This window comes from Cryptomeria japonica, chromosome 3 (genome assembly GCF_030272615.1).
Source record: "Cryptomeria japonica chromosome 3, Sugi_1.0, whole genome shotgun sequence".
Classification (NCBI taxonomy): Eukaryota; Viridiplantae; Streptophyta; class Pinopsida; order Cupressales; family Cupressaceae; genus Cryptomeria; species Cryptomeria japonica.
In genome coordinates, this window is record NC_081407.1 from 327125332 (window position 1) to 327147871 (window position 22540).

Sequence of the window (22540 nt, forward strand, 5' to 3'; positions counted from 1 at the left end):
TCAAAAGTCTCTTCTCAATCTTCAAAACACTCTTACAAGACAACATCTTAATAGACACCAACCATACTTTGAGGAAGACAAACATGAAAAATGCTTCCCTTACCTTGTATGAAGTCAATCGCTCCAATCAGTCTCTTGATATCATTTTTACAGACTTATCCTCCAATTTATAGAAAGATCCAACAGTTCAAATGAAAGTTATGATAATTCTTCCAAAACTGCTACAGGATACAAGAAAGACAATATTAAGATAAACTATACAAGATAAAAATTATGAAGAAAACTAGTCAAAAATTTTTATAACATCAAATGAAATATAGTGTTTGATTATATTCTACTTTCTTTTAAAGTTCTATACAATACCCAGATTTATATTAACCCATAACAAAATACCCTTGATATTAATGAATATGCTAGAAGTGTGGAACAACTGACATCCAATAAAAAGCGGAAAACTCTTGCTGACATAAAGATTGAATTAGTACATGGATTTAAGGATTGGCGAACACCATATTTAAAGAGCCATCCTAGGATGAGGAATTTTATTTGCTAACTGGAGAAAATGAAGAGACCCTTTCAGTGGGGAAAATTGTACAAGCAACTGCCCATAGAGTCCTAAATAATCGTATAAAAGTTGCTTACATACAAAGGGCTATTTTGAGGGTTGGAAGGGTTTACAGTCACAGAGAATTGTTGACCCCTCTAGAAGCTATGAAGCAACTTGTATTTATAAATGTTGCTGGTTTTTTAAGGGTTAGAGGGACCGGGCAAGTAGCTTCTCGGAACCATGTTATGGATCCATTGGATGATACTAGAATTCATCTAGAGTCATATGAACTAGCCAAAAAGATGGTTGAGGATGTATACTGTAAAGATACAGGACAACATATAGATGATATGGATGAGGAAACACAATAAATGGCAGTTGAACATGTCAAAAAATATCCTCATGTGTTAAAGGCCCTTGATATTGCTGAATATGCTAGAAGTGTAGAACAACGAACATCCAATAAAAAGTGGGAAACTCTTGCTAATATAAAGATTGAATTGGTACATGGATTTAAGGATTGGCGAACACCATATAAAGAGCCATCCTAGGATGAGGAATTTTATTTGCTAACTAGAGAAAATGAAGAGACCCTTTCAATGGGGAAAATTGTACAAGCAACTGCCCGCAGAGTCCTAAATAATCATATAAAAGTTGCTTCCATACAAAGGGCTATTTTGAGGGCTAGAATGGTTTACAGTCACATAGAATTGTTGACCCCTTTAGAATTTATGAAGTGACTTGTCTTTATAACTGGGAGTCACAGAATGGAGAGGTTAAGGAGGTTGAGGATCCTTATTTCTCCAAAGCGGATACAATTAAACAAAGTGAACAAGAGAATGCAAGGAAAGAAAAGGAACTTGCAAAAAAATCTTGATGAAAAAAAATGAAAGGACCAACCTCTTGTACAGTTGTTGACGAGCATCTATCTACAACAATTGTGCCCTAATAATTGCCTTAATTTTAAGTTTTACTCATTATTGATGCATTTAATCTTATTCTATGGACGTTTTATTGGTATGTGGCCCAATGAATTGAGGCTTAAGTCAGAAAAAGCGAAGGGGAGGACCAACCTGTTCACTTATGGACTTTTGTTTGGGATTCTCGTTACACAAGATCAAAATTTATCAAATTTGAGGAATGGATAGTAAAGCCAATTTATCGGATGTATGGATTTCCTTGTGATGGATCAATCTCTGATGATATTAAAGATTTTTAAGACCTAAATATTTTGATGACATAAAGATAGTGAATCATAACTGGGGAGATTTGTATGTCCAATGACTTGTCTTTATAACTGGCAGTCATAGAATGGAGAGGTTAACGAGGTTGAGGATTCATATTTTGCAAAATTGGATACCATTAAACAACGTGAACAAGAGAATGCAAGGAAAGCAAAGGAACTTGCAAAAAAATCTTGATGATAAGAACGAAAGGACCAACCTCTTGTACAATTGTTGTCGAGCATCTATTTGTAGCAATTGTGCCCGCTTCCTCCCAATTTTCGTACCCTGAGCCCGCGTATAATCATGGCGTGTGATTACTTTTTTTTTTGAAATACCACGTGTTCGTCAGAATTTTGACATTAAATATGAAATCAGCAGTATCAGCAAAAGTCAACCCGATGGTAACACACAAGTAGAAGCATGTGATCAGGATAGAATACACCGATGAAGTCCATCGACAGAATGCACACTAGCAGCAATGGAGAAATCTTGTATTGCCGATAGCCGATGATGCTATCGGTAAGACTTATCCCACTAGACACTGGCAAAAGTACAAATGCATCGGCAAAGGTTACAGCGATAAAGGGTCAAAGCTTATGCTAAGGAGACATAATGTATCAGGAGGAGCTACACTAAGGGAAAAGACATCAGGAAAATTATGCCCTTCGCCTAAACACATTTTAAGCTATCCCAAAGCCTGATAAGACAAGCGGGATAACTCGCACCGATCTGCAAGAAGAGAGGTCATCGACTTATGATATCCCGATGAGTAAGAAGAAATCAAGAGGCTATGAAAATAATCAGACCAACATATGTCGATCAACAAGTAAAATTTGTGTTCGTTGGGATGCTAACATGAAATTTCAACAAGTCTAAAATCCGACAAACATGGGGTATACTTAAAAAAAAAAAAAAATCCGACAAAGCCATAGCCAGTCGAAAATGTTCGTCGGTTTTTCATCGAAATTCTAACGTGAATTTTTAACATGTCGGAATTTCGATGAACATGGGGTAATTCTGGAAAAAAAACAAATTAATCTGACAAAACAAAAGAAATCCCATAGCTCGTCAGAAATGCTCATCGTAAAACTGCTCCAAATGTAGTAGTGAGCTTAGCAACAAACTTTTTGATTGACTGCAGTCTTCATTGGAGTGATCTAAGTTGACTGATATTCCTTGGAGATGCCATTTCCATGATTGCTTTTAACTTGCCTAGATCTACTTTGATACCACTAGTTGAAACAATTAATCCCAATAGCTTACCTAAAGTGACACCAAAGGCACATTTCTTGGGATTGACCCATAGCTTATATTGTTCTAACCGATCAAAGATCTTTTCTAGTATTCTCAGATATTCTTCTCTATTGTATGGTTTTTTCAATATGTCATCCACATAGTCTTCCATGAATGTATGCATCATGTCATGGAATATCGTTGTCATGTCTCTCTAATATGTCACATCTACATTCTTTAGTCCAAATGGCATGATGTTCTAGCAGAAAGTACCCCATGGACATGTGAAAGTTATCTTTTCTTGATCTGCAGGAGCTATTTTAATCTAGTTGTATCTTGAGAAACCATCCATTAGAGAAAACATGGAGTGCCTAGCAGTTAAATCCACAATGATGTCAATATTAGGTAAAAGAAAGTCATCATTTGGATATGCATTATTGAGATTTGTGAGGTATGTGCATACTTTGATACTTTTATCTGATTTATAAATAGGAACTATCTTTTATACCCATTGAGGATATGCTATAGGTCTGATGAGTCCTACATCTAGTAATTTCTTTAGTTTTTCTTTGACAAGAAGAGAAATATGAGGATGAATCTTCCTTAATTTTTGTTTAACTGGTTTGGCTCCTGGACTGACATTTAAGTGATGCCTAATAAGATCTGGATCCAACCCTAGCATGTCTGCATATGACCAGGCAAAATTGATTTGTCGTCTTTTGAAGAATTTCTTATATTGTTGCATTTCTTGTTCTGATAGAGAAGTTGTTGGATGTAGAATATTTGGTTTCTCTATTGTCCAAATGTTAACTGCCTCTATTGATTTGATCGATATGGATGACCTTTCTAGATGTATTCAAGTAAGGTGTCAAATCTCCCATCTTTCCACACCTCGAGGAGGTTTTCACCATTAGATGCATCCTTTCTTTTTACTTTTTCTAGGTCTAATGTTGTCAATAAATGGTTTTCAACATTAGACCTAATATTGTTTTCTTTATTTTCATTGTTACGATTGAGAGATTAGAAACCCACTTGACTGGAAGATGCGTTGTTGAAATCCCTGGTGAAAGTTGTTGCGGGTTCGATTGCATTAAGATATAAGGATATGGCATTGTCATTAGGAAAGGTATCAATGGCAGTATGTCTTTCATTTTCCCAGTCAATAGGTTTAGGATGGATTAGAGGTAAAGGGTCCTCAGGTTGAGATGCTTTGAGGGTATTAAGGGTCATAATAGAGATGTCAAAGTTTTCAATATTTATTTCAATGTCTAGAATGATGCTCTCATCAGAATGACTTCTCGCAAGTAGCTCTTGATCATCCTTGATTAAGTCCAAGTCAATCGAATGTGATTCTAATTCAAGTGGGATAGTTCCTAACGTTTGTCCTACATAGGCATGAACTACATCAACACCTACATCTTCTTCAAAGCAAGTTTCTTCCACTGATTGTTTAGAATGATAGGAATCCCATTCCCATTTATTAGAATCTATCCCACTTGCAGCTTGCAATCTGCAGATTTGTTTATATAGCATTTGATTTCTTTCTTCTATTTTTCATGCTATATCTTTTCTTCTCTCATATTCAGCTTCCTCTGGACTGATATTGAGTTTTGTCAACCTTGCTATCATCTCTCCTTTATTTGTACCAACTTCTTGTCTATTTTGATTAGGAGTTAACTCTGCTTGGGAAGTGCCTTTAGTTTGGTTTTCCTATTGATTAAAATCTTTCTTCATTTGTCATTTCATGTTTGTTTGTTCTTGTTCTTTGGTAGATGTTTTTTCCCTTTCAATTGTAAGTTGTTCTTGTATGTTATCATGTTCATATTGTTGTTGGCTAGAAGATGTGTTCCCTTGTAGAGTAACTTGTCCATACCCTAAGCTTGATTTGTTTGTAGCCTACTAAGTATGAGGTTGTTTAAGTTCTGAGATACCTTCATTTCTTTTTCCTACAGGACCCGTTCCAGTGTATCCCATTTTCTGAAGGATGTTAAATTCTTTTTCATATTTTTCAGTGGGTATTCTAACATTGTTGATCTTTTGTTGGACTTCTTCATCCCTGTATAGCCATTGTAGCACATCTTTGTCTTTTGTTTCCTCTGATAAGGTCCCAACACTAACAAATGCTCCATCAAATATTAGAAGATGTTTTAGAGTTGGTTTTCATTTAGAGTTTGATGGTTTTCCATAAGATTTAGGAGAAAGTGGTAACTGTGGCAGTGAATATTCTCCATTCTCTTGATCTCTTAGCTGCATTTGTTTTCCCATACTTGACAAAATTGAGGTAAATGATTTTTCCTTGGATTGTGTGTTTGAAGACGATGTCTCCCTATTATGAGGAACAACGACCTCTTGAGCTGGTTTTAGATTACTACAGTACTAGAATGGATTTGAGTCTACTGAGATTGTCATTTCCTGCCCATTGTATGGAAATTTCAGGCACTGATGATATGATGATGGAATAGCTTGTATGTCATGTATCCATGGTTTTCCCAAGAGTATGTTTTATGATAAATCCAAGTCTAGAATTTGGCATGTTGTGTCTTTCTACAAAGGCCCCACTGTAATGGGTAATACCACAATTCCTTTGGAGGAATGCTCTTCTTCATCATATACTTTGATTATGATATTTTTCTAGGGATCAACTACATCTTCAGAATAACCTAGAGCATGAAAAAGACTTAATGAGAAAATATTTAGGCCAACCCACCCATCTATTAGGACACATTTAACGCGTGTCTTATGAATGAGGATTTCAATATGCAAGGGAGCATTATGGGGATGTTTCAAGGACATGTCATCTTCTTTGATGAATGATAAATAGTGAGGGGTTGTGAGATATCCCACCATGGTTTGGAATTGATCTACATCAAGATATTTGAACACTGTCATATCTACTAATTCTCTTTCTAAAATTTCTTTGTGTGCGGGTGAAAGCCTTAAAAGTTCTAAGATGGATATTTGCACGAGAGTTTTTGTAGTTGATCCACTAGACTGTGTTGTTTTGAAGTGGATGACATGTTAGTTGTAGGACCCGACAAAACAACTTTGGCTTTGCTTCTTGTGATAGCATGAGCAGGTTCTTGATGTTGTTTCTCTTTAACCACAATCACATTTACCACATTGTCATATGCATGAGCATAGTTCACCTTTTCTTTCCCCTTACCATTATGTGTTGTTGATAATTCACCCTTCTCATAGTTAAGAAGCGGAGTTTTGAAAGTCAAGTATGAGATTTGTTTGTCGTATGTCCATCCACAATTATCACTCCATTATCAATCAAACCTTGGATGACATGTTTCAACCACTGAAAATTATATGTTTGGTGTCCCTTGTTTCGATGAAAATCGCAATAATGATTGTCATTCAACCAAGAGGGTTTCACTTGAGATTCAAAGTTACTTCCTTCTCGGAAAGTAATCAACTTGTTTACGAGAAGCATCTGTAATGCTGCCCCAAGTGGTTCACCAATGTTTGTAAATTTCCTTCGAAAGAAATTGTTTAAAGTTGATCTTTGGTGATTGTTATTTTGTTAAGTCGTTGCTGAGTGATTGGATAAATTAAAAATTGGTTTCTTTGGCTTTACATTGTTGTTATCCACTATCCCATCATTGATGACATTTCAATTTCTATTCCAAAATTTGGGCTTATCATTGTTGTTGTTGCTAGTATTGTTGTTAAGAGGATTAACTCCTTTCTATAGCTTCAACTCACCCTTCTTTACCATAGCTTCCACCATTCTGATTCCATTATCAATCATCTTTTTAAAAAAATTATGACATTACATTTTTAGATAATATCTCATTTGTCTATTTAGATTATTGATGAATATGTTCATTTTCTTATATTCTAGCACCGTACGAGGATATCGTGAAGCTAACTATCTCCATCTCCATAGAAACGTCATGAAAGGTTCTCCACTCTTTTGTTTAGTATTGCATAGGTCTATCATTGTGACCTCATGTTGTATGTTGTAAGAGTATTTTGAAACAAACTTATCCACCAATTATGCGAATGATCTAATTCTGGGTGGAAGTTTGGAGAACCATTCCATAGCTAGTCCACTTAAGCTCTTTGGAAATAATCTCATTAGGTATGTATCCTCATGTGCAACCTGTAGGAAATGGTATCATGCTTAGATTTATATCGAATGGGTAAGGACAGATTTCTTGAAGCGAATATCTTCTAGCAGTTCCTCTCTGCATTTCTTGAATTTGTGTTTGCAACGTTTGTATTTGTTTTGTAAGAGCTAGGAGAGGATTATCAACATGATTTATTCTTGTATAACCATGAGTTTGCATTCTATTATGATCTTTCTCTCTTCTCATATCATCTCGACTCTTTCTTGTGTCCTCATTAGATTTGTCATTGTTGAGAATTTCTACATCGTTCTTTTTGCGAATGGAAGTTTCCTCATTTGTTCTTGTGTTATCAAGAATTGATGTGTCATCCTTTTTGTGACTAGAAATCTCCTCATATCATTCCTTATAATGGAAAGGGTCACTTCTCCTTTGTCCTAAATTGCTCACATCAAAATCTTTGGGGAGTGTAGCATCAGATTTTACTAACATTAGGAAGTATTTTTCTTTTTCTCCCTCCAATATTTTCTCCATAAACTTATCGACTTTAGGATCTTGTTTGATTCTCTGATATGTTGATCTGTTATGTCCTACTCTTTTATTTCTTTTTGTTATGCCATGTTCCTATGATCTTTAGTCATTTCAAATGTTTCTATTTATGTTTCTGTGATCTTACATCTCTACGCTCTAGTTAAAATGGGCATACACGTATGTTGAATATTATGCAAGGATTTGATTGTCTAAAAGGTGTTTCGATAAGTGGTCAACTATCAATATAGATATGATAGAGTGATATGACATGAAAAATATAATTCAAGTATTTGTAAGTTTGTAAGTTTTTTAATCTTCGGTTGGAGTGCAATGATGATGATTTTGATAAGACCAAGTCCAATAGGAATGATATATCCTATGATATGGAATGAGGTTATCCTAATCAAACATTGTAGTTTTGTGATAGAGGATGATAGATCCTAATGAAAAATTATATTTTGAGTGATCAGTTTATCAAAGAGGTGATGATGCGCTTTGAGATTTTAGACCTTGAACTTGTTGAAGATGAATAATTGAAAATCTTAGGGTGTCTAGTTCTAGAATCCCTTTTGACAAAAGATTACTTAACCGAGCGAATAAAGAAGATAACCTAACAACAAAATGATAGATATCAGGTGTATTCGCTCACTATAAATTGACCAAGCAAACATGACAGATCTTGAAAAGACATGCAATAAGACAGCTCTAGACTGACAGAGACAAAACCTCATATGATAGATTAAGGACTCCCAGATAACAATTTAGATAGTCACATACGACAAAATAGGAATCTCGTACGACAATTTAGAGAACACCATATGATAACTGATAACAAAGAACTTCTGCTGATATGACTCGTACGACAATTCAGACAGAATAGAACAATGAACTAGATTTCTCGTATGACAAAATAGGAAACTCATACAACTTAGGACAGAGCAGAGACAAATTTTTGACCAATGATGTTTGATGTTTTGGTTATGTTTTCCAGTTTTAGATGTTTCAGTTTCAGTGTCAATGATGAAAACACATGATATGATAAGTGACGTCAAGCATAGCATGCTAAATCCTAAGGAAATTGGCTAAGAGAGAAAACCTTTGCTTGCAAACTTAGGTACACACCCAATAGCTAATCAGAATATGGTTGTTGAGTCTCACATAATGGATTCTCAAAGTCGTATTATCTTAGTCCAAATGCTAATGGGCGCATGATATGGCAAGTGTCTTGGGAGAGTTACTATCTCTCTTGCACCAAGATTATCCCCCTTTCGGAGGTGAACTTGGTAGCTTCTATCTTCAGGTTCCTAGTAAGGATTTCCATTTGGAATTACCCCTTGTAGTCGCACAAGCACGATTGAGGCCTATAGCCCAACAAGGTACCGAAACAAGAAGCAGTCACGCAAGCATGATTAAGACCATGAGGACCTACAAAATGTCTGATATGAGAGACCTCAAAAGATAAAACTCAAATAATCCCATCCTCTAAGACTTTAATCCCCATAGGTCTATTTTTTAGAGTGAGTCAGAAAGATTAGATCTAGGTGTACTCACTTGGGTCATTCTCACAGGGTGATTACTTTTTCCCACTGCGACAGGCCCACTAAAGGTATTCAAATCTCAAACATAGAAGCGCTTCAAGGGTCATGATTTTGGATTGTTCATATAGACAAGAGTATACTCTCCTACCTTTTAGACAACTTCTCAAGCATAGAAAACAAGATTGTTCATTTACCAATAGTAAATTAAGTGTGGCTAGAAAACTTTAAGAAGACACAAAGTTTGGTTGAGTTTCCTTAGGCAACCTGCAAAACCAATACATTAGTAATCATGTTGCTTTGAGTAATTGATTATTTGGCCCATGTAATCTTGGACAAATATTCTGCAGAAAACTAGTTAGACTACTAGAAAACTCAGAATTAGACGAGGGTTAACATTACTAATAGCCAAATTTAAGCATAAAAACCCTAAAATGAACTATGCTTATGAAAAGACAGAAACAGAAAATCGTACGAGTTTCCTCACCTAGCAGTTTGAGTATTCCCTCATACCCATATGAGTTCACAAAGAAACTAATACGGTACTGAAAAGGTACTGGTACGAGATTATAAAGACAGTGCGGCCAGAGATCCATTTAATTGAAGATTTGAAGATGCAAGAGGCCAAGAAATTAGATTTTCGACCCCACGGTGAGCACTAAAATGTCGTGAGTGTGAAGTAGGGTACTTGCAACTACAACACAAACACTCAATATATCATTACAATCATGTTTAGCAAATTGAAATCAAATGAAAGATAAACCATGACAAAGCGACCTATTGCCTCCTAAGAGATATGAGTGTGGATTTGCTGTCAAATCTAGATGAGCAATCCCAGTAACTTGACTACACCAAGACCCAGGATTTAAAATGATATGATGTGCAAGCTAGATGAATGCATGATTAAGATATATTGATCCAAGAAGCTAATTATGCTAATGATATGCATGATTATGCTAAATGATAGATGCAATTAAGTTAGATGAGAGATTGATTATGCTATATGATTAAATAGTTAGGCTAGAGGATGATCAAATTAAGCTAGATCTAAGATGCAATTGCCTATAATAACAATGCTTAAATGATATGCAAGAATGGATATGCCTATAATAACAATGCTTCAAATGGGATGAGATGGGATCCTTTGTGCTCCAAAATGGGGTATATTTATAGGATTTCCAAGGGCAGGGGTGAGGTGGCAAGAATCAATGGTCAAGATTGAATCTAAAGATATCAAGGGTCAGATTGGAGGAGGTTGGAGGGACGGACATATGGCATAAATGTCATGTGTCTCAAGGGGAGAATATCCAACCCATAGGAGGTTAGGATGTGCAAGAGGATAGGGTTAGTTAAACCCAGGATTAGGTGGAATGGGTTAGGTTAGAGAATGGTTAGGTTAGGTGGTTAGAAGTTAGGAGCCATGTGGGAAATTTGAATTTAAAAATTCAAATAATAGGAAAAGGCTAATTAACTTTCAACAACTCATAAATTGATTTGTTTTAATTAATAAGGGATTAGAAGAAATGAATTAAATAGGGGGAGGATTAATTAATCCAATCAAAGGGGACTATTGACATAAACTTATTAAATAAATCCTTAGATTTATTAATAAGCAAGTGAATGGGAGAATTTAATCAAATTGCTACTGAAATCAATTAAATTGGGAAGGGGAATTAATTAAATAAGCTAAGCAGGTGAATGGGAGAATTTAATCAAATTGCTAGTGAAATCAATTAAATTGGGAAGGGGAATTAATTAAATAATTGCTTATTTAATTAATTAGCTTCAAACCATTTTTAGGTGCATACACTTATAAAAGGAAATTAGCAACCCTAAAGGTGTGCAACCCTAAAGAAACCCTAAAGGGATAATCTGTATTTAATGATTAGAATAATTATTAAAGACCCACAATATTATTAAATGCATGAATTTAACTTAAGCATACAATATATTTGACTAATAATTAAATAAATAATTATTAGCTAATGGATGATAACTCTAACAATAAATAATATTCATAATCAACACTTTGAAATATTTTTTCGCAAAAACATCAACATAATTATTTTTTATCTCAAAGACCTTTCAAAAGAAATGAATAGCCCCAATTCTTCTCCACTTAATTTTTTTTAAGTCCCATTATCTATTAGTGTGGTTATGGTGGGGGAAGTGTGAAAATTTTGCTCTTATATATTATATGGTAATATTTGCCTTTATAGGGTTGAAGTCTAAAAAATTTAGTGAGACTTCACTTGTTGAGGGTGTCAAGGTGTATTTCCTTGATACTTGTCAGTATACAAGTAACGTCCGCTCAGAAAGTCTGCATGGCAGGCAACGAGAAAATTAAAAGCCACGAACAAATTCATCGTATCTCATCAAAAACAGTCGCACCCACCCAAATCAACTGCATCTTAACGGTGCAGCCCATCCATTGCATCTTTTCAATGCAAAAGTACACCTTGTGAACACTTATATATAACAAATCGAAGCTGATGGTTAGGCCATAATCGGCAGTCCAACATTCCTTCCAAACAAAATTTCACCACTCATACATTCCTTTCAAACAAAATTTCACCATTCGTGCATTTGTACATTCTTTTCAAACAAAATTCACTTTAGGTTTCAAATAGCTTATTAATATGTCGGAAGTTTATAAATATGATGGTCCCAAGTATGATATTGAATCCCTGGAATTTCTAAACAAGCCTGATAACTCTCCCATATCCACACCGATCAACTATGATGCACCAGAGAATGAAACCCTAGATTATAAAAAGATCGAGTCAATATCAAAAATGTTAAATTATGATATGAATTCCCCACTTCAAAACGCACGACCTCTTAACACACTTTCTCTGCCTCTCAATGAGAAGAAGAAAAAGACAGTAGTCTTAGATCTTGATAACACACTTGTGCATGCAAGTTTTACTCCTATCCCACAATATGATTTTCTTATAACAGTTCCTGGCATGGGAGAAAGTGATGATACCCTTACTTACCATGTACAAAAAAGGCCAGGAGTTGATCTTCTATTGCAGAGATTGAGTGAGTACAAATATGAAATTATTGTTTTTACTTCAGCCGAAGAGACCTATGCAGATGCTATACTGAACAAACTTGAGATGGGTAACAATATCACCATACAATTTCGCCTATATAAAGATTCATGCACCATAATGGAAGTTCAAAGTAAAGAAGATGATGATGAAAAAGAAGGAAAAGGAAATGTGAAGGTTGAGAAAGTTGTGATGGTGAAAGACCTTGCTAGGCTTGGGAGGGACCTAAAGAATGTTATCATTGTTGATGATGATCCAGCTGGATATACATTCCAGCCAGAAAATGCTGTTTCTTTGAAGGCATTCAAAGGTGATTTAACAGATCGAGAGCTATGGAAAGTCATGGATTTATGCAGAGTAGCTGTAACATGTGGGGATGTAAGAGAGGCCATTAGAACCCATGCTTTTATCACCACTATAAATGAAAAGTATGCCTGCAGTTTAAGACAAAGACAACTTGAACGTGAGCGCATGCTTTCTGGGGTAAATTTATCAAAAATCAAGAAAACAATTGTTTTGGAATTGTTTGAAGTTTTAGTTTCAACCAGCCAAAGTCCCCTCCAGCATTATGATTTCATTATTAGTTCTGTTACTGAAGATGGCGAAACAGTGACTTTGTATGTTTCAATTAGGCCTGGAGTTCTTAAACTTTTCGCTGAACTGCGCAAAAACTTTGAAATCATTGTTTATACTGAAAGCCGCCATGAGACTGCAGATGTTATTCTGGGGAAAATTGATGTTAATTTTGACATAAGCAGACGGTTTTATAGAGGTCATTGCAAGAAGGTTGGTGATGGGTATGTGAAAGATCTTAAGAAGATTGGTTTGAATTTGTGTAATGCTATGATTGTGGATGTTGATCCTGGTTGCTATAAATCACAGCCTGAGAATGGTATCAGTTTAAGAAGGTTTGAACAGGGTAATGTTAATGATAAAGAACTGTATCAGCTTGCTGATTTCTGTAGTGTGGCTACGAGTTATCAGGATTTAAGGCGTGCTATTTGGTTGAATAGAGGGGCAAACAATGCGGCAAAAGAATCACCCGCTAATGAAGATGGAGATAACGTGAGCGACAAAAGAAGATGGTCATTTTTTTAGGTTGCTAATTTTAGCGCCATTGTCTCACCTGTGATTATATCATCTCTTTACTTCTACTGTGCATACTTTTGAGTGTTGCTATGAATTTGAAATTAATTATTACATCTGCAAAACAAGTTATCATCATGCATTAAACTGGACCTCCTGCTCTTGATAACTTGTGTTCAAGAATATAATTGATAGAGCTTCCTAATTTGAAAATGTATTCTTCATGTTAATTAGGCTAGAGATTGTGTTCAATTATATTCTTGAATTTTTAGATGAAATAGTTTGATCGTTTAAGTATTTTTATCAATGTAAATTTTAAATTTAAGTATTGTTTTTCTTTTATGTATTTTTCTCTCATCTTTTAAATGAATTATTTTATTGTTGTAATTTTAAGTCTAGTTATTCTCTTATTTTATGTTACCCATATGCAACATGATGTAGTAGATATTTTTAAATAGCTCTTGACATGTTCTATTAGCCCCCCTTTTAATTTTACAATTAGTTTGACAAATAAATAATTTGATTCTTGAAATCTAAATATAAATAATTTTTTCCACAAAAGAATTTAAATGTTAAAATAATTTTAAATATTTATAAAAGCTAAAATATCATAGTATTTGTATAAAATAAATTATTATTACAAATATTTCATTTTAGTAATATGTTTGTGCCTAGTTCCTAAATTACATCAATGTATTAACAATTGATAAAAATTTTATAGATCCTTTGAATTGTATAGATGATTGATTATTTTCATAAAACATTGAATGATTTCCTATCATCTAAAGAGAAATGGGATTTATTTATATTAAAAAATGCATAAATTCTATCTAATCATACAATATATAATCATGTCTCATGTAAGAGACGTAACCTTCATAAATCTTATCTATTTAAAAATCTATTGAAGCTGTTGTATTGGTATAAAGTAGTTGATTGAAAAGAATATAAATCTATTGAAGCTCTCATTTTTTTCACAATTGGTATAAAGTAGTTGATTGTAAAGACAATTGCTAAATCTTAAAAGCTCAACATTGATCTTAGCAATCATTGAAAAATTGCATCATTGATCACAAAGATCATTACCAAATTCAAAAAGTTATTTTAATCATAAAGATCATTGCAAATGACCAATAATTTATTGAGTGTCATTTTTATTAAGTTGACAAATAATTTATTGAGTGTCATTTCCATTAAGTTGAATGGTGCTAACAATATGGAGAATTTGGCATCATCAAATTAAAAAAGTTTTTCTTCTCTTTAGACCTCATCTTGTCTTGTCGGTGGAACTAAAACAAGACATTCCACATATCTATATAATTTACAAATAAAATTTAATAAAAGATCAAGCCAAGCACATATATTCCACATATGTTTATGTACAAAGAGAATGTGATAAAAAAATCAAGCCAAACACAAGCTTTCATATATTCTAGAGCATTAGAAACTGAGTTTAATTTTTCTTTCCTATAAATTATAATTTTTTTATTTTTAAAAATTAAAAAAATTAAAAATTACTTATAAAAATATATGCTAAATAATAGTAATTAAAAATAATATTTTATGTTTTTTTATTTTTAAAAATTAAAAAAACGTAAAAAATTACTTATAAAAATATATGCTAAATAATAGTAATTAAAAATAATAAATTTTATTATTTTTACTGAACATTTGAAAACATTAGAATAGATTAAAAAGTTGTCTATCTGACATATAAGAATTCTTACAGTGTTTACTAAATTTCAAAAAAAAAAACTGATTTTAAATTAGTTAGCACTTGCACTTGTAAGAGGTTCAAGGAATAGCCCATAAATAATGAATAAATTTATAAATAATTAATAATATCATAAAAATGAATGCTAAATAATAGACATTAAAAACAATAAATTTTATTATTTTTACTGAACATTTGAAAACATTTGATTTGCCGCAGTGGAGGTGTTCTCACCGGTCAATCATATAATTTGAGAAATGTGTGGCACTGAAATCAACGGTCAATGTGCAGAAGAAGGAGAGGAAGATTAAAAGTATTGGCAGAGAGGCCCTGCAAATCCAATTCCAATTCAGAGTTGCCAAACATGGCGGACATAACGAATGTGGGCAGCACCCAAAACGTGCAAGTGCAGGTCAAGTCGTGTGGGCCCTTGTTCGAAGTGAAGGTCATCAGTATGGTCACAGGAGAGGAGATTGGAAGAGAAAATGGCTTCATTACCCCCTGGTTTGGAAGAAAAGGGAAGATATTGTACTTGGAGTCTATACGGATGACCAGGCAAGCATTTACAATGCACAACACCTCCATTTTCGGAATAGGATTGCTGGTGGGCGCACTCGCCATTCGCCATGGCTTCGATTGCAATTGTAAAACAGCAGAGGTGCTTGCCATCAATGATTCACCCCTTTACCATTCCGAAGTATTTTTTCTGGTTTGAAAATGATAGGTCGTGCCCATCTCCAAGGTAAGGCAGTTATGTCATAGCTTTAGGGAAATCGGGAGATACTTACAGCCATCCACTGAGTGCTATCCTTATTTCCATGGCCATTTCCTGGGTACTATAGTAATTGGGGAAATGGTAACGGCCATTCCCTGGGTGCCATATTCATATGTGGGTATATTTAAGAGTATCCCTTGATACCATAGTTTACTGGGAAGGCAGTTATGGACCACGGCCATCCCCTGGATACCTTGATCATTGGCAATATGGTTATGGGCCACGGCTATACCTTGGGTGCCATGTTATTGGGGAGATGATTACAGACATTGCCATTCCATGGGTGCCATAGTTATAGGGGAGATGATTAAGACCATCTCCTCACTGCCACGGTTATGTGTAATTCATTTTTACTTATGGTTGAACTACAACTCTTAGGCTTGCAACGTACTTATTTAGACAAATTGAAATAAACACTGGTCAGATTTTAGATTAAGGGTTTTTTTGAATTTTTATTACGGTTTTCAATTCACTGCTATCCATCTCATACATTGTGTGTGTTCTGTCTCTGTTTTTCCTAAATACCATACCCAGTGATTCCTATCAATTTCAAAAGACCAAAGGCCTTAGTTATCATTTTGACAGAAAAATATTCACTTTAATGCTTTTTATGCGGAGCTAGTCTTCCCTTTAATCGCACTACGCTCTCATTGTCTAACGGTAAAGATGTCAATCTTCTGCCGATGCAACACATATTTCACTTGTAGATATAAAATTTTACAACCCTGGTGAGTGGAACTTCTTGTAATGTAACACTAGTGATGCTCGCCAAGGCAACTAGCTAAAACATGTAAGTCAATCCCTATGTTTTGATCTTTTGGATTCCTCTTGCCAGATCCAATATGCAGTTAACAGGGATATTAGTTAGTTAACTCAATTCCTATGTTGTGATCTTTTGGATTCCTCTTGTTAGATGTCATATGCAGATTAAGAGGGATATTAGTTATCTAAATGGTAGCAGACCAGTCAGACAGTGTCATTATGCAAGGGCTGCTAAATGACCATTACTGACTTGGTTTCTTAGCTCTAGGGGACTGTATGACTATGGGGCGACAAATACCCCTCCAAGTGACTACTTTACTGATTGGTATGGTATTATTGGCTTCTCCCCTTCTTTGAACATAGCGTTTCCGTAATGTAGGGTACCTATGCTTTAATATTATAACTGAATGTACTTTTTGAGTCTGTATTCCTTTGGCACTGGATGGTAGGAAAGTCTCTTCATCCCTGCTTTCAAAGATCACAATGATGGATCCACTGGCTTGAGCCTCCTACCTCATGCTACATTCAGATGTAGTGTCCTTGATTACACAGTTTTGAACGGCTCTTCCGTGGCTAATGATGAGGATTAGGGTTTCATTGACTCCAGGAATGACTTCTCCAATGTATACACTGTACATTTATTGTAGGCGACTTTTATCTTGTTGAATTTTCTGTTGTAGCGATGTAGAACATTACAATTCTTCACAACGTCTATATTTCTAGGTAAAAAGTGCACCACACACGCACTATCTCCATGCACTCACCTTCATGAAGTGGGTTGGTCCAGTATTGAGTAAATAATAGTTGATTACTGAATAGTGCCCTAATTTTAAATTAAACAAATCTTTTTGAGTTTTCAAATATGTGAGAAAATGTTATAATAATCTCTGGATCTATCAACTTGGAAAGCTTGACATTACGACAGGGATTGCCTTCGGTTTTGTCACTGCTTGTAAGACTTTACACAAGAATGGGAGTCAAGGCAGTGCATGAAGTTAAAGGATCATCTCTTGCTGACATCATACACATGTTAACATGGGGAGGAATAGTAACACGTATGGATGCAGATATTGAGGAATTATTAACAAAGTGGTCATATAAGTTCAGGCCTCGGATTTCATGTAACTAATTTCAGTTATGAAGTTTTTTTCCAGTATTATCATATTGGCACTTTTGGGGTAAGACATGCCAAGCTCTAGATGAACTGAAGAGAACATATTTGAATTTTTGTTAATTTTACTTATCCAGTTTTTAATTTGTGGAATGTTAAATCCTGCAAATATGTTTAGTTGAATGAAATTTGAGTTTTTGAACTTTTATGTTGGTGGCAGACGTGGATGTTTAGGGGTTGACCAAATTTTCTAATTGAAAGTTTGTTAGTGAGTCTTTTCTTGGGAACTAAAGAGTGCTCAGTTGAGGTGCTGCATGTGGCCTGTCCAATATATAAATTGCATATGCCAAATCTGCAAACCTGGTAATAATCCTGATCGTATCACTGTATATGTTTTAGTTACATAGATACAGAGTTCATGGGTTATAACTTCAGAATTTGCAAACTAAAGGTCTGTTTGATTGGTTTTGTTTCTTTGGATAGAGATTCCCCAAATTAGTGTTGACATGGCTGACGGGTTGAAAATGAAGTCGCATTTGATACAAGGAGGTGGATTGCTGGTGATGAGTACAGTATTTCTGGAGTCAAATCTCTTAAGCAGACAACGCTTGGATAGGAATCATGTATCTACTAAACAGCAGTAAACTAAAACTTATATGGTGAAGAACAAGGAGGGCTTAGTGTGTAAACTAAAAATTCTACTGTTTGAAGCAATCTCCAAGGATGTGGAATCATATATATGACAATTATGTTATTGGATTTGTGCTAAATCATATAAAGGATAACCATGTGTATATTTCAAATAGAAAAGCCAAAAACATATTAGCATAGTTATGTATGTTAATGACATTATTAATTGTTAATTATATGATAATATCCAATTTACTTAAATCTCAATTATATCTGCATTTTAAAATAAAACATAGATAGTTTTGTAAATTTTATTTTGGATATATAAATCTAAAGCAATTATGCAAACAAAATTGTAATTCTATCAAAAGAATTTTTTTTTCATTGATTTCATGGAGATTTAGAATGCAAGATAGTAAGCACATGGGTACTCTATTTTTCTATTAATTAAAACATATCTACTAAATAATATCCTCAAATAAAATAATAAATCAAGAAAATGTATCAAAATTGCTATGCTAGTGTGTTTTGTTCACATGTATGGAGTGCTATATACTAGCAACTAGACCTAATATTCCACTCGTAGTAAAATTTGTTAATAGGTATATATGCAAAAGAGGGAAAGAACATTTACATACTATGAAAAATATTGTTGCATTCCTATGTGGCAATGTAGATCATGTTATTTATTACCAAGGAAAGGTGGATGAAAATAGAACTATAAATGTGCAAGGATTTGCAGATTTTGATCAAGTACTAGGGATATTGACTACCAAAGATCTATTAGTGTAGTTAAAAATATTTTTCTAGACAATTAATTTGATAGAAAAGATGATAAAAAATCACAATGATAGACAATGTGTTATATATTTGACAAGAATTATATGTACCATTCTCATTTAAATAATATTGGAGTACAATATCAATTGTGAGACAAATACTTGAAATAATCATTATTGTTGGTGAAAAAAGTGATACAAAGAAATGTTGTTGATTCATTAACAAAAAAGTGAGTATTGAGAAATTTTCTTGCAATAAAAAATTAAGAGGCATGTTTCCCTCGATAACAATCATTTTATCTTAAGTGTGGTCCTTACGGTAAGTATCCAACAAGAGGGAGAATGTTAGTTAAGTGTTGTTTATTTTCTTTGTCTAGACAAGAGAAGTAAGAGTGAACTGATAGAAATTCATTATTGTATAAGAGAGCACTTGACTTTTTCAATACTGATTTTTTTTTACTTTAAAGGTTGTTCGTCTAGATTATAATGCTTTTTCATTATTTTAGTTTTTTTTAAGACTATTATGCACAATTGTATTGTATAGGTTTATTAGGCTTATTTTTATCTACATTAATAGTCAACCTAGTATAGCTATAGCTTAATCCTCCAACCTACTATAGCTATAGTTTAAATTATCCATTACTTTAGTTAAAACATGTGGAAAATAGAATTCATCTATAAATTAAAAAAAAGATCCTCTTCTTTATTATAAATGAACTTTATTTAAGTTTTTAATATGGATTCTTTGAAATCTTCGGTTATGGGCTGAATTATTTAGGCTATTATATATTGATCGAGTGAATTGTGTGGCTAAGATCTATAAAATGAGTGGATTATGATTGTTAGAGCTACAAAGTGATGGTAGCCTTCAAGATTCGCTTAGTTTAACTTTCTTTAAGGAGCTCATGATTTTATGTGAAGGCATTTGAATGTTATAGCTTGTCTAGCACTACATTAAAAGTACAAAGTATTTTATGAAGCATGTAAGATAATTTTGGACACTTTATTTGCTCATTTCAGAAAAATATAAAACTCTATAATATAAATATTTTTAAAATATTAAAATTTCTATATCGTTACTTTATTTAACCAAATTTATTTACAAATATAAATATTCTATTTTTTTAATTCTCTAAAATAAATAATATTCATAATCAAAACTTTCTAGTGACATGCAAACATCAACATAAATTTTTAAGAAGTGATTAGCCCCCCTTCTTCTCCACTTGTATTTTTTTTCAAGTCCCATTATCTATTAGTGTGGTTATGATGGGGAAGTGTGAAGAATTTGCTCTTATAGTTTAGTGAGACTTCTTTTTTTTGAGGTTGTCAAGGTGTATTTCCTTGATACTGGTTAGTCCACAAGTAACGTCCCCTAAGAAAGTATGCATGGCAAGCAACGAGAAAATCAAAAGCCACGAACAAATTCATCGTATCTCATCAAAAAGAGTCACACCCACCCAAATCAACTGCATCTTAACGGTATGCAGCCCATCGATTGTATCTTTTCAATGCAAAAGTACACCTTTTGAACACACATATATTCCAAATCGAATCTCATGGTTAGGCCGTAATCAGTACTCCACCATTCCTTCGAAACAAAATTTCACCACTCATACATTCCTTTCAAACGAAAATTCACCATTCGTGCATTCGTACATTCCTTTCAAACAAAATTCACTTTGGGTTACAAATAATTAATTAATATGTCGGAAGTTTATAAATATGATGGTCCCAAGTATGATATTGAATCCCTGGGATTTCTAAACAAGCCTGAGAGCTCTCCCGTATCCACACCGATCAACTATGATGCACCAGAGAATGAAACCCTAGATTATAAAAAGATCGAGTCAATATCAAAAATGTTAAATTATGATATGAATTCCCCATTTCAAAACACACGACCTCTTAACACACTTTCTCTGCCTCTCAATGAGAAGAAGAAAAAGACAGTAGTCTTAGATCTTGATAACACACTTGTGCATGCAAGTTTTACTCCTATCCCACAATATGATTTTCTTATAACAGTTCCTGGCATGGGAGAAAGTGATGATACCCTTACTTACCATGTACAAAAAAGGCCAGGAGTTGATCTTCTATTGCAGAGATTGAGTGAGTACAAATATGAATTATTGGTTTTACTTCAGCCGAAGAGACCCATGCAGATGCTATACTGAACAAACTTGAGATGGACAACAATATCACCATAGGATTTCGCCTATATAAAGATTCATGCACCATAATGGAAGTTCAAAGTAAAGAAGATGATGATGAAAAAGAAGGAATAGAAAATGTCAAGGAAGAGAAAGTTGTGATGGTGAAAGACCTTGCTGGGCTTTGGAGGGACCTAAAGAATGTTATCATTGTTGATGATGATCCAGCTGGATATACATTCCAGCCAGAAAATGCTGTTTCTTTGAAGGCATTCAAAGGCGATTTAACAGATCGAGAGCTATGGAAAGTCATGGATTTATGCAGAGTAGCTGTAACATGTGGGGATGTAAGAGAGGCCATTAGAACCAATGCTTTTATCACCACTATAAATGAAAAGTATGCCTCCAGTTTAAGACAAAGACAACTTGAACGTGAGCGCATGCTTTCTGGTGTAAATTTATCCAAAATCAAGAAAACAATTGTTTTGGAATTGTTTGAAGTTTTAGTTTCAACCAACCAAAGTCCCCTCCAGCATTATGATTTCATTATTAGTTCTGTTACAGAAGATGGCGAAACAGTGACTTTATATGTTTCAATTAGGCCTGGAGTTCTTAAACTTTTCACTGAACTGAGCAAAAACTTTGAAATCATTGTTTATACTGAAAGCCGCCATGAGACTGCGGATGTTATGCTGGGGAAAATTGATGTTAATTTTGCCATAAGCAGATGGTTTTATAGAGGTCATTGCAAGAAGGTTGGCGATGGGTATGTGAAAGATCTTAAGAAGATTGGTTTGAATTTGTGTAATGCTATGATTGTGGATGTTAATCCTGGTTGCTATAAATCACAGCCTGAGAATGGTATCAGTATAAGAAGGTTTGAACAGGGTAATGTTAATGATAAAGAACTGTATCAGCTTGCTGATTTGTGTAATGTGGCAGCGAGTTATCAGGATTTAAGGCGTGCTATTTGGCTGAATAGTGGGGCAAATAATTGGGCAAAAGAATCACCTGCTAATGAAGATGGGGATAACACGATCCACAAAAGAAGATGGTCAATTTTTTAGGTTGCTAATTTTAGCACCATTGTCTCACCTGTGATTATATCATCTCTTTACTTCTACTGTGCACTTTTTTGAGATTTACTATGAATTTGAAATTAGTTCTAACATATGCAAAACAAGTTATCCTCATACCATTAAATTCGACCTCCTGCTCTTGATAGCTTGTGTTCAAGAATATAATTGATAGAGCTTCCAATTTAAAACTGTGTTCTTGATGATATGAACTTGTATCTTTCACTTGGGCTAGAGATGTGTTCAATTA

The 22540-nt window shown here is 34.1% G+C and overlaps 2 protein-coding genes across 2 annotated transcripts; both read left to right on the forward strand.

Annotated features, from left to right (window-relative positions):
* The first annotated feature begins 15368 nt into the window (after positions 1 to 15368).
* On the forward strand, positions 15369 to 17670 carry LOC131874143 (uncharacterized). The gene is made up of 2 exons (XM_059217388.1): positions 15369 to 15701; positions 17467 to 17670. The coding sequence occupies exons 1-2, from the start codon at positions 15369 to 15371 to the stop codon at positions 17668 to 17670; spliced, it is 537 nt and encodes a 178-aa protein (XP_059073371.1).
* Positions 17671 to 20767: 3097 nt separating this feature from the next.
* Positions 20768 to 21238, forward strand: LOC131040684 (uncharacterized protein C2F7.02c-like). Its single transcript, XM_057973637.1, has one exon. It carries the CDS (start codon positions 20768 to 20770, stop codon positions 21236 to 21238), a length of 471 nt encoding a protein of 156 aa, XP_057829620.1.
* The last annotated feature ends 1302 nt before the right edge of the window (positions 21239 to 22540 follow it).

Bases quoted from the DNA above. Each gene is read 5' to 3' on its own strand.
- LOC131874143 (XM_059217388.1), top strand. From the start codon at position 15,369: ATGGCGGACATAACGAATGTGGGCAGCACCCAAAACGTGCAAGTGCAG. The intron at 15,702-17,466 runs GTATTTTTTCTG...ACATTACGACAG, and splicing joins CACCCCTTTACCATTCCGAA to GGATTGCCTTCGGTTTTGTC.
- LOC131040684 (XM_057973637.1), top strand. From the start codon at position 20,768: ATGTCGGAAGTTTATAAATATGATGGTCCCAAGTATGATATTGAATCC.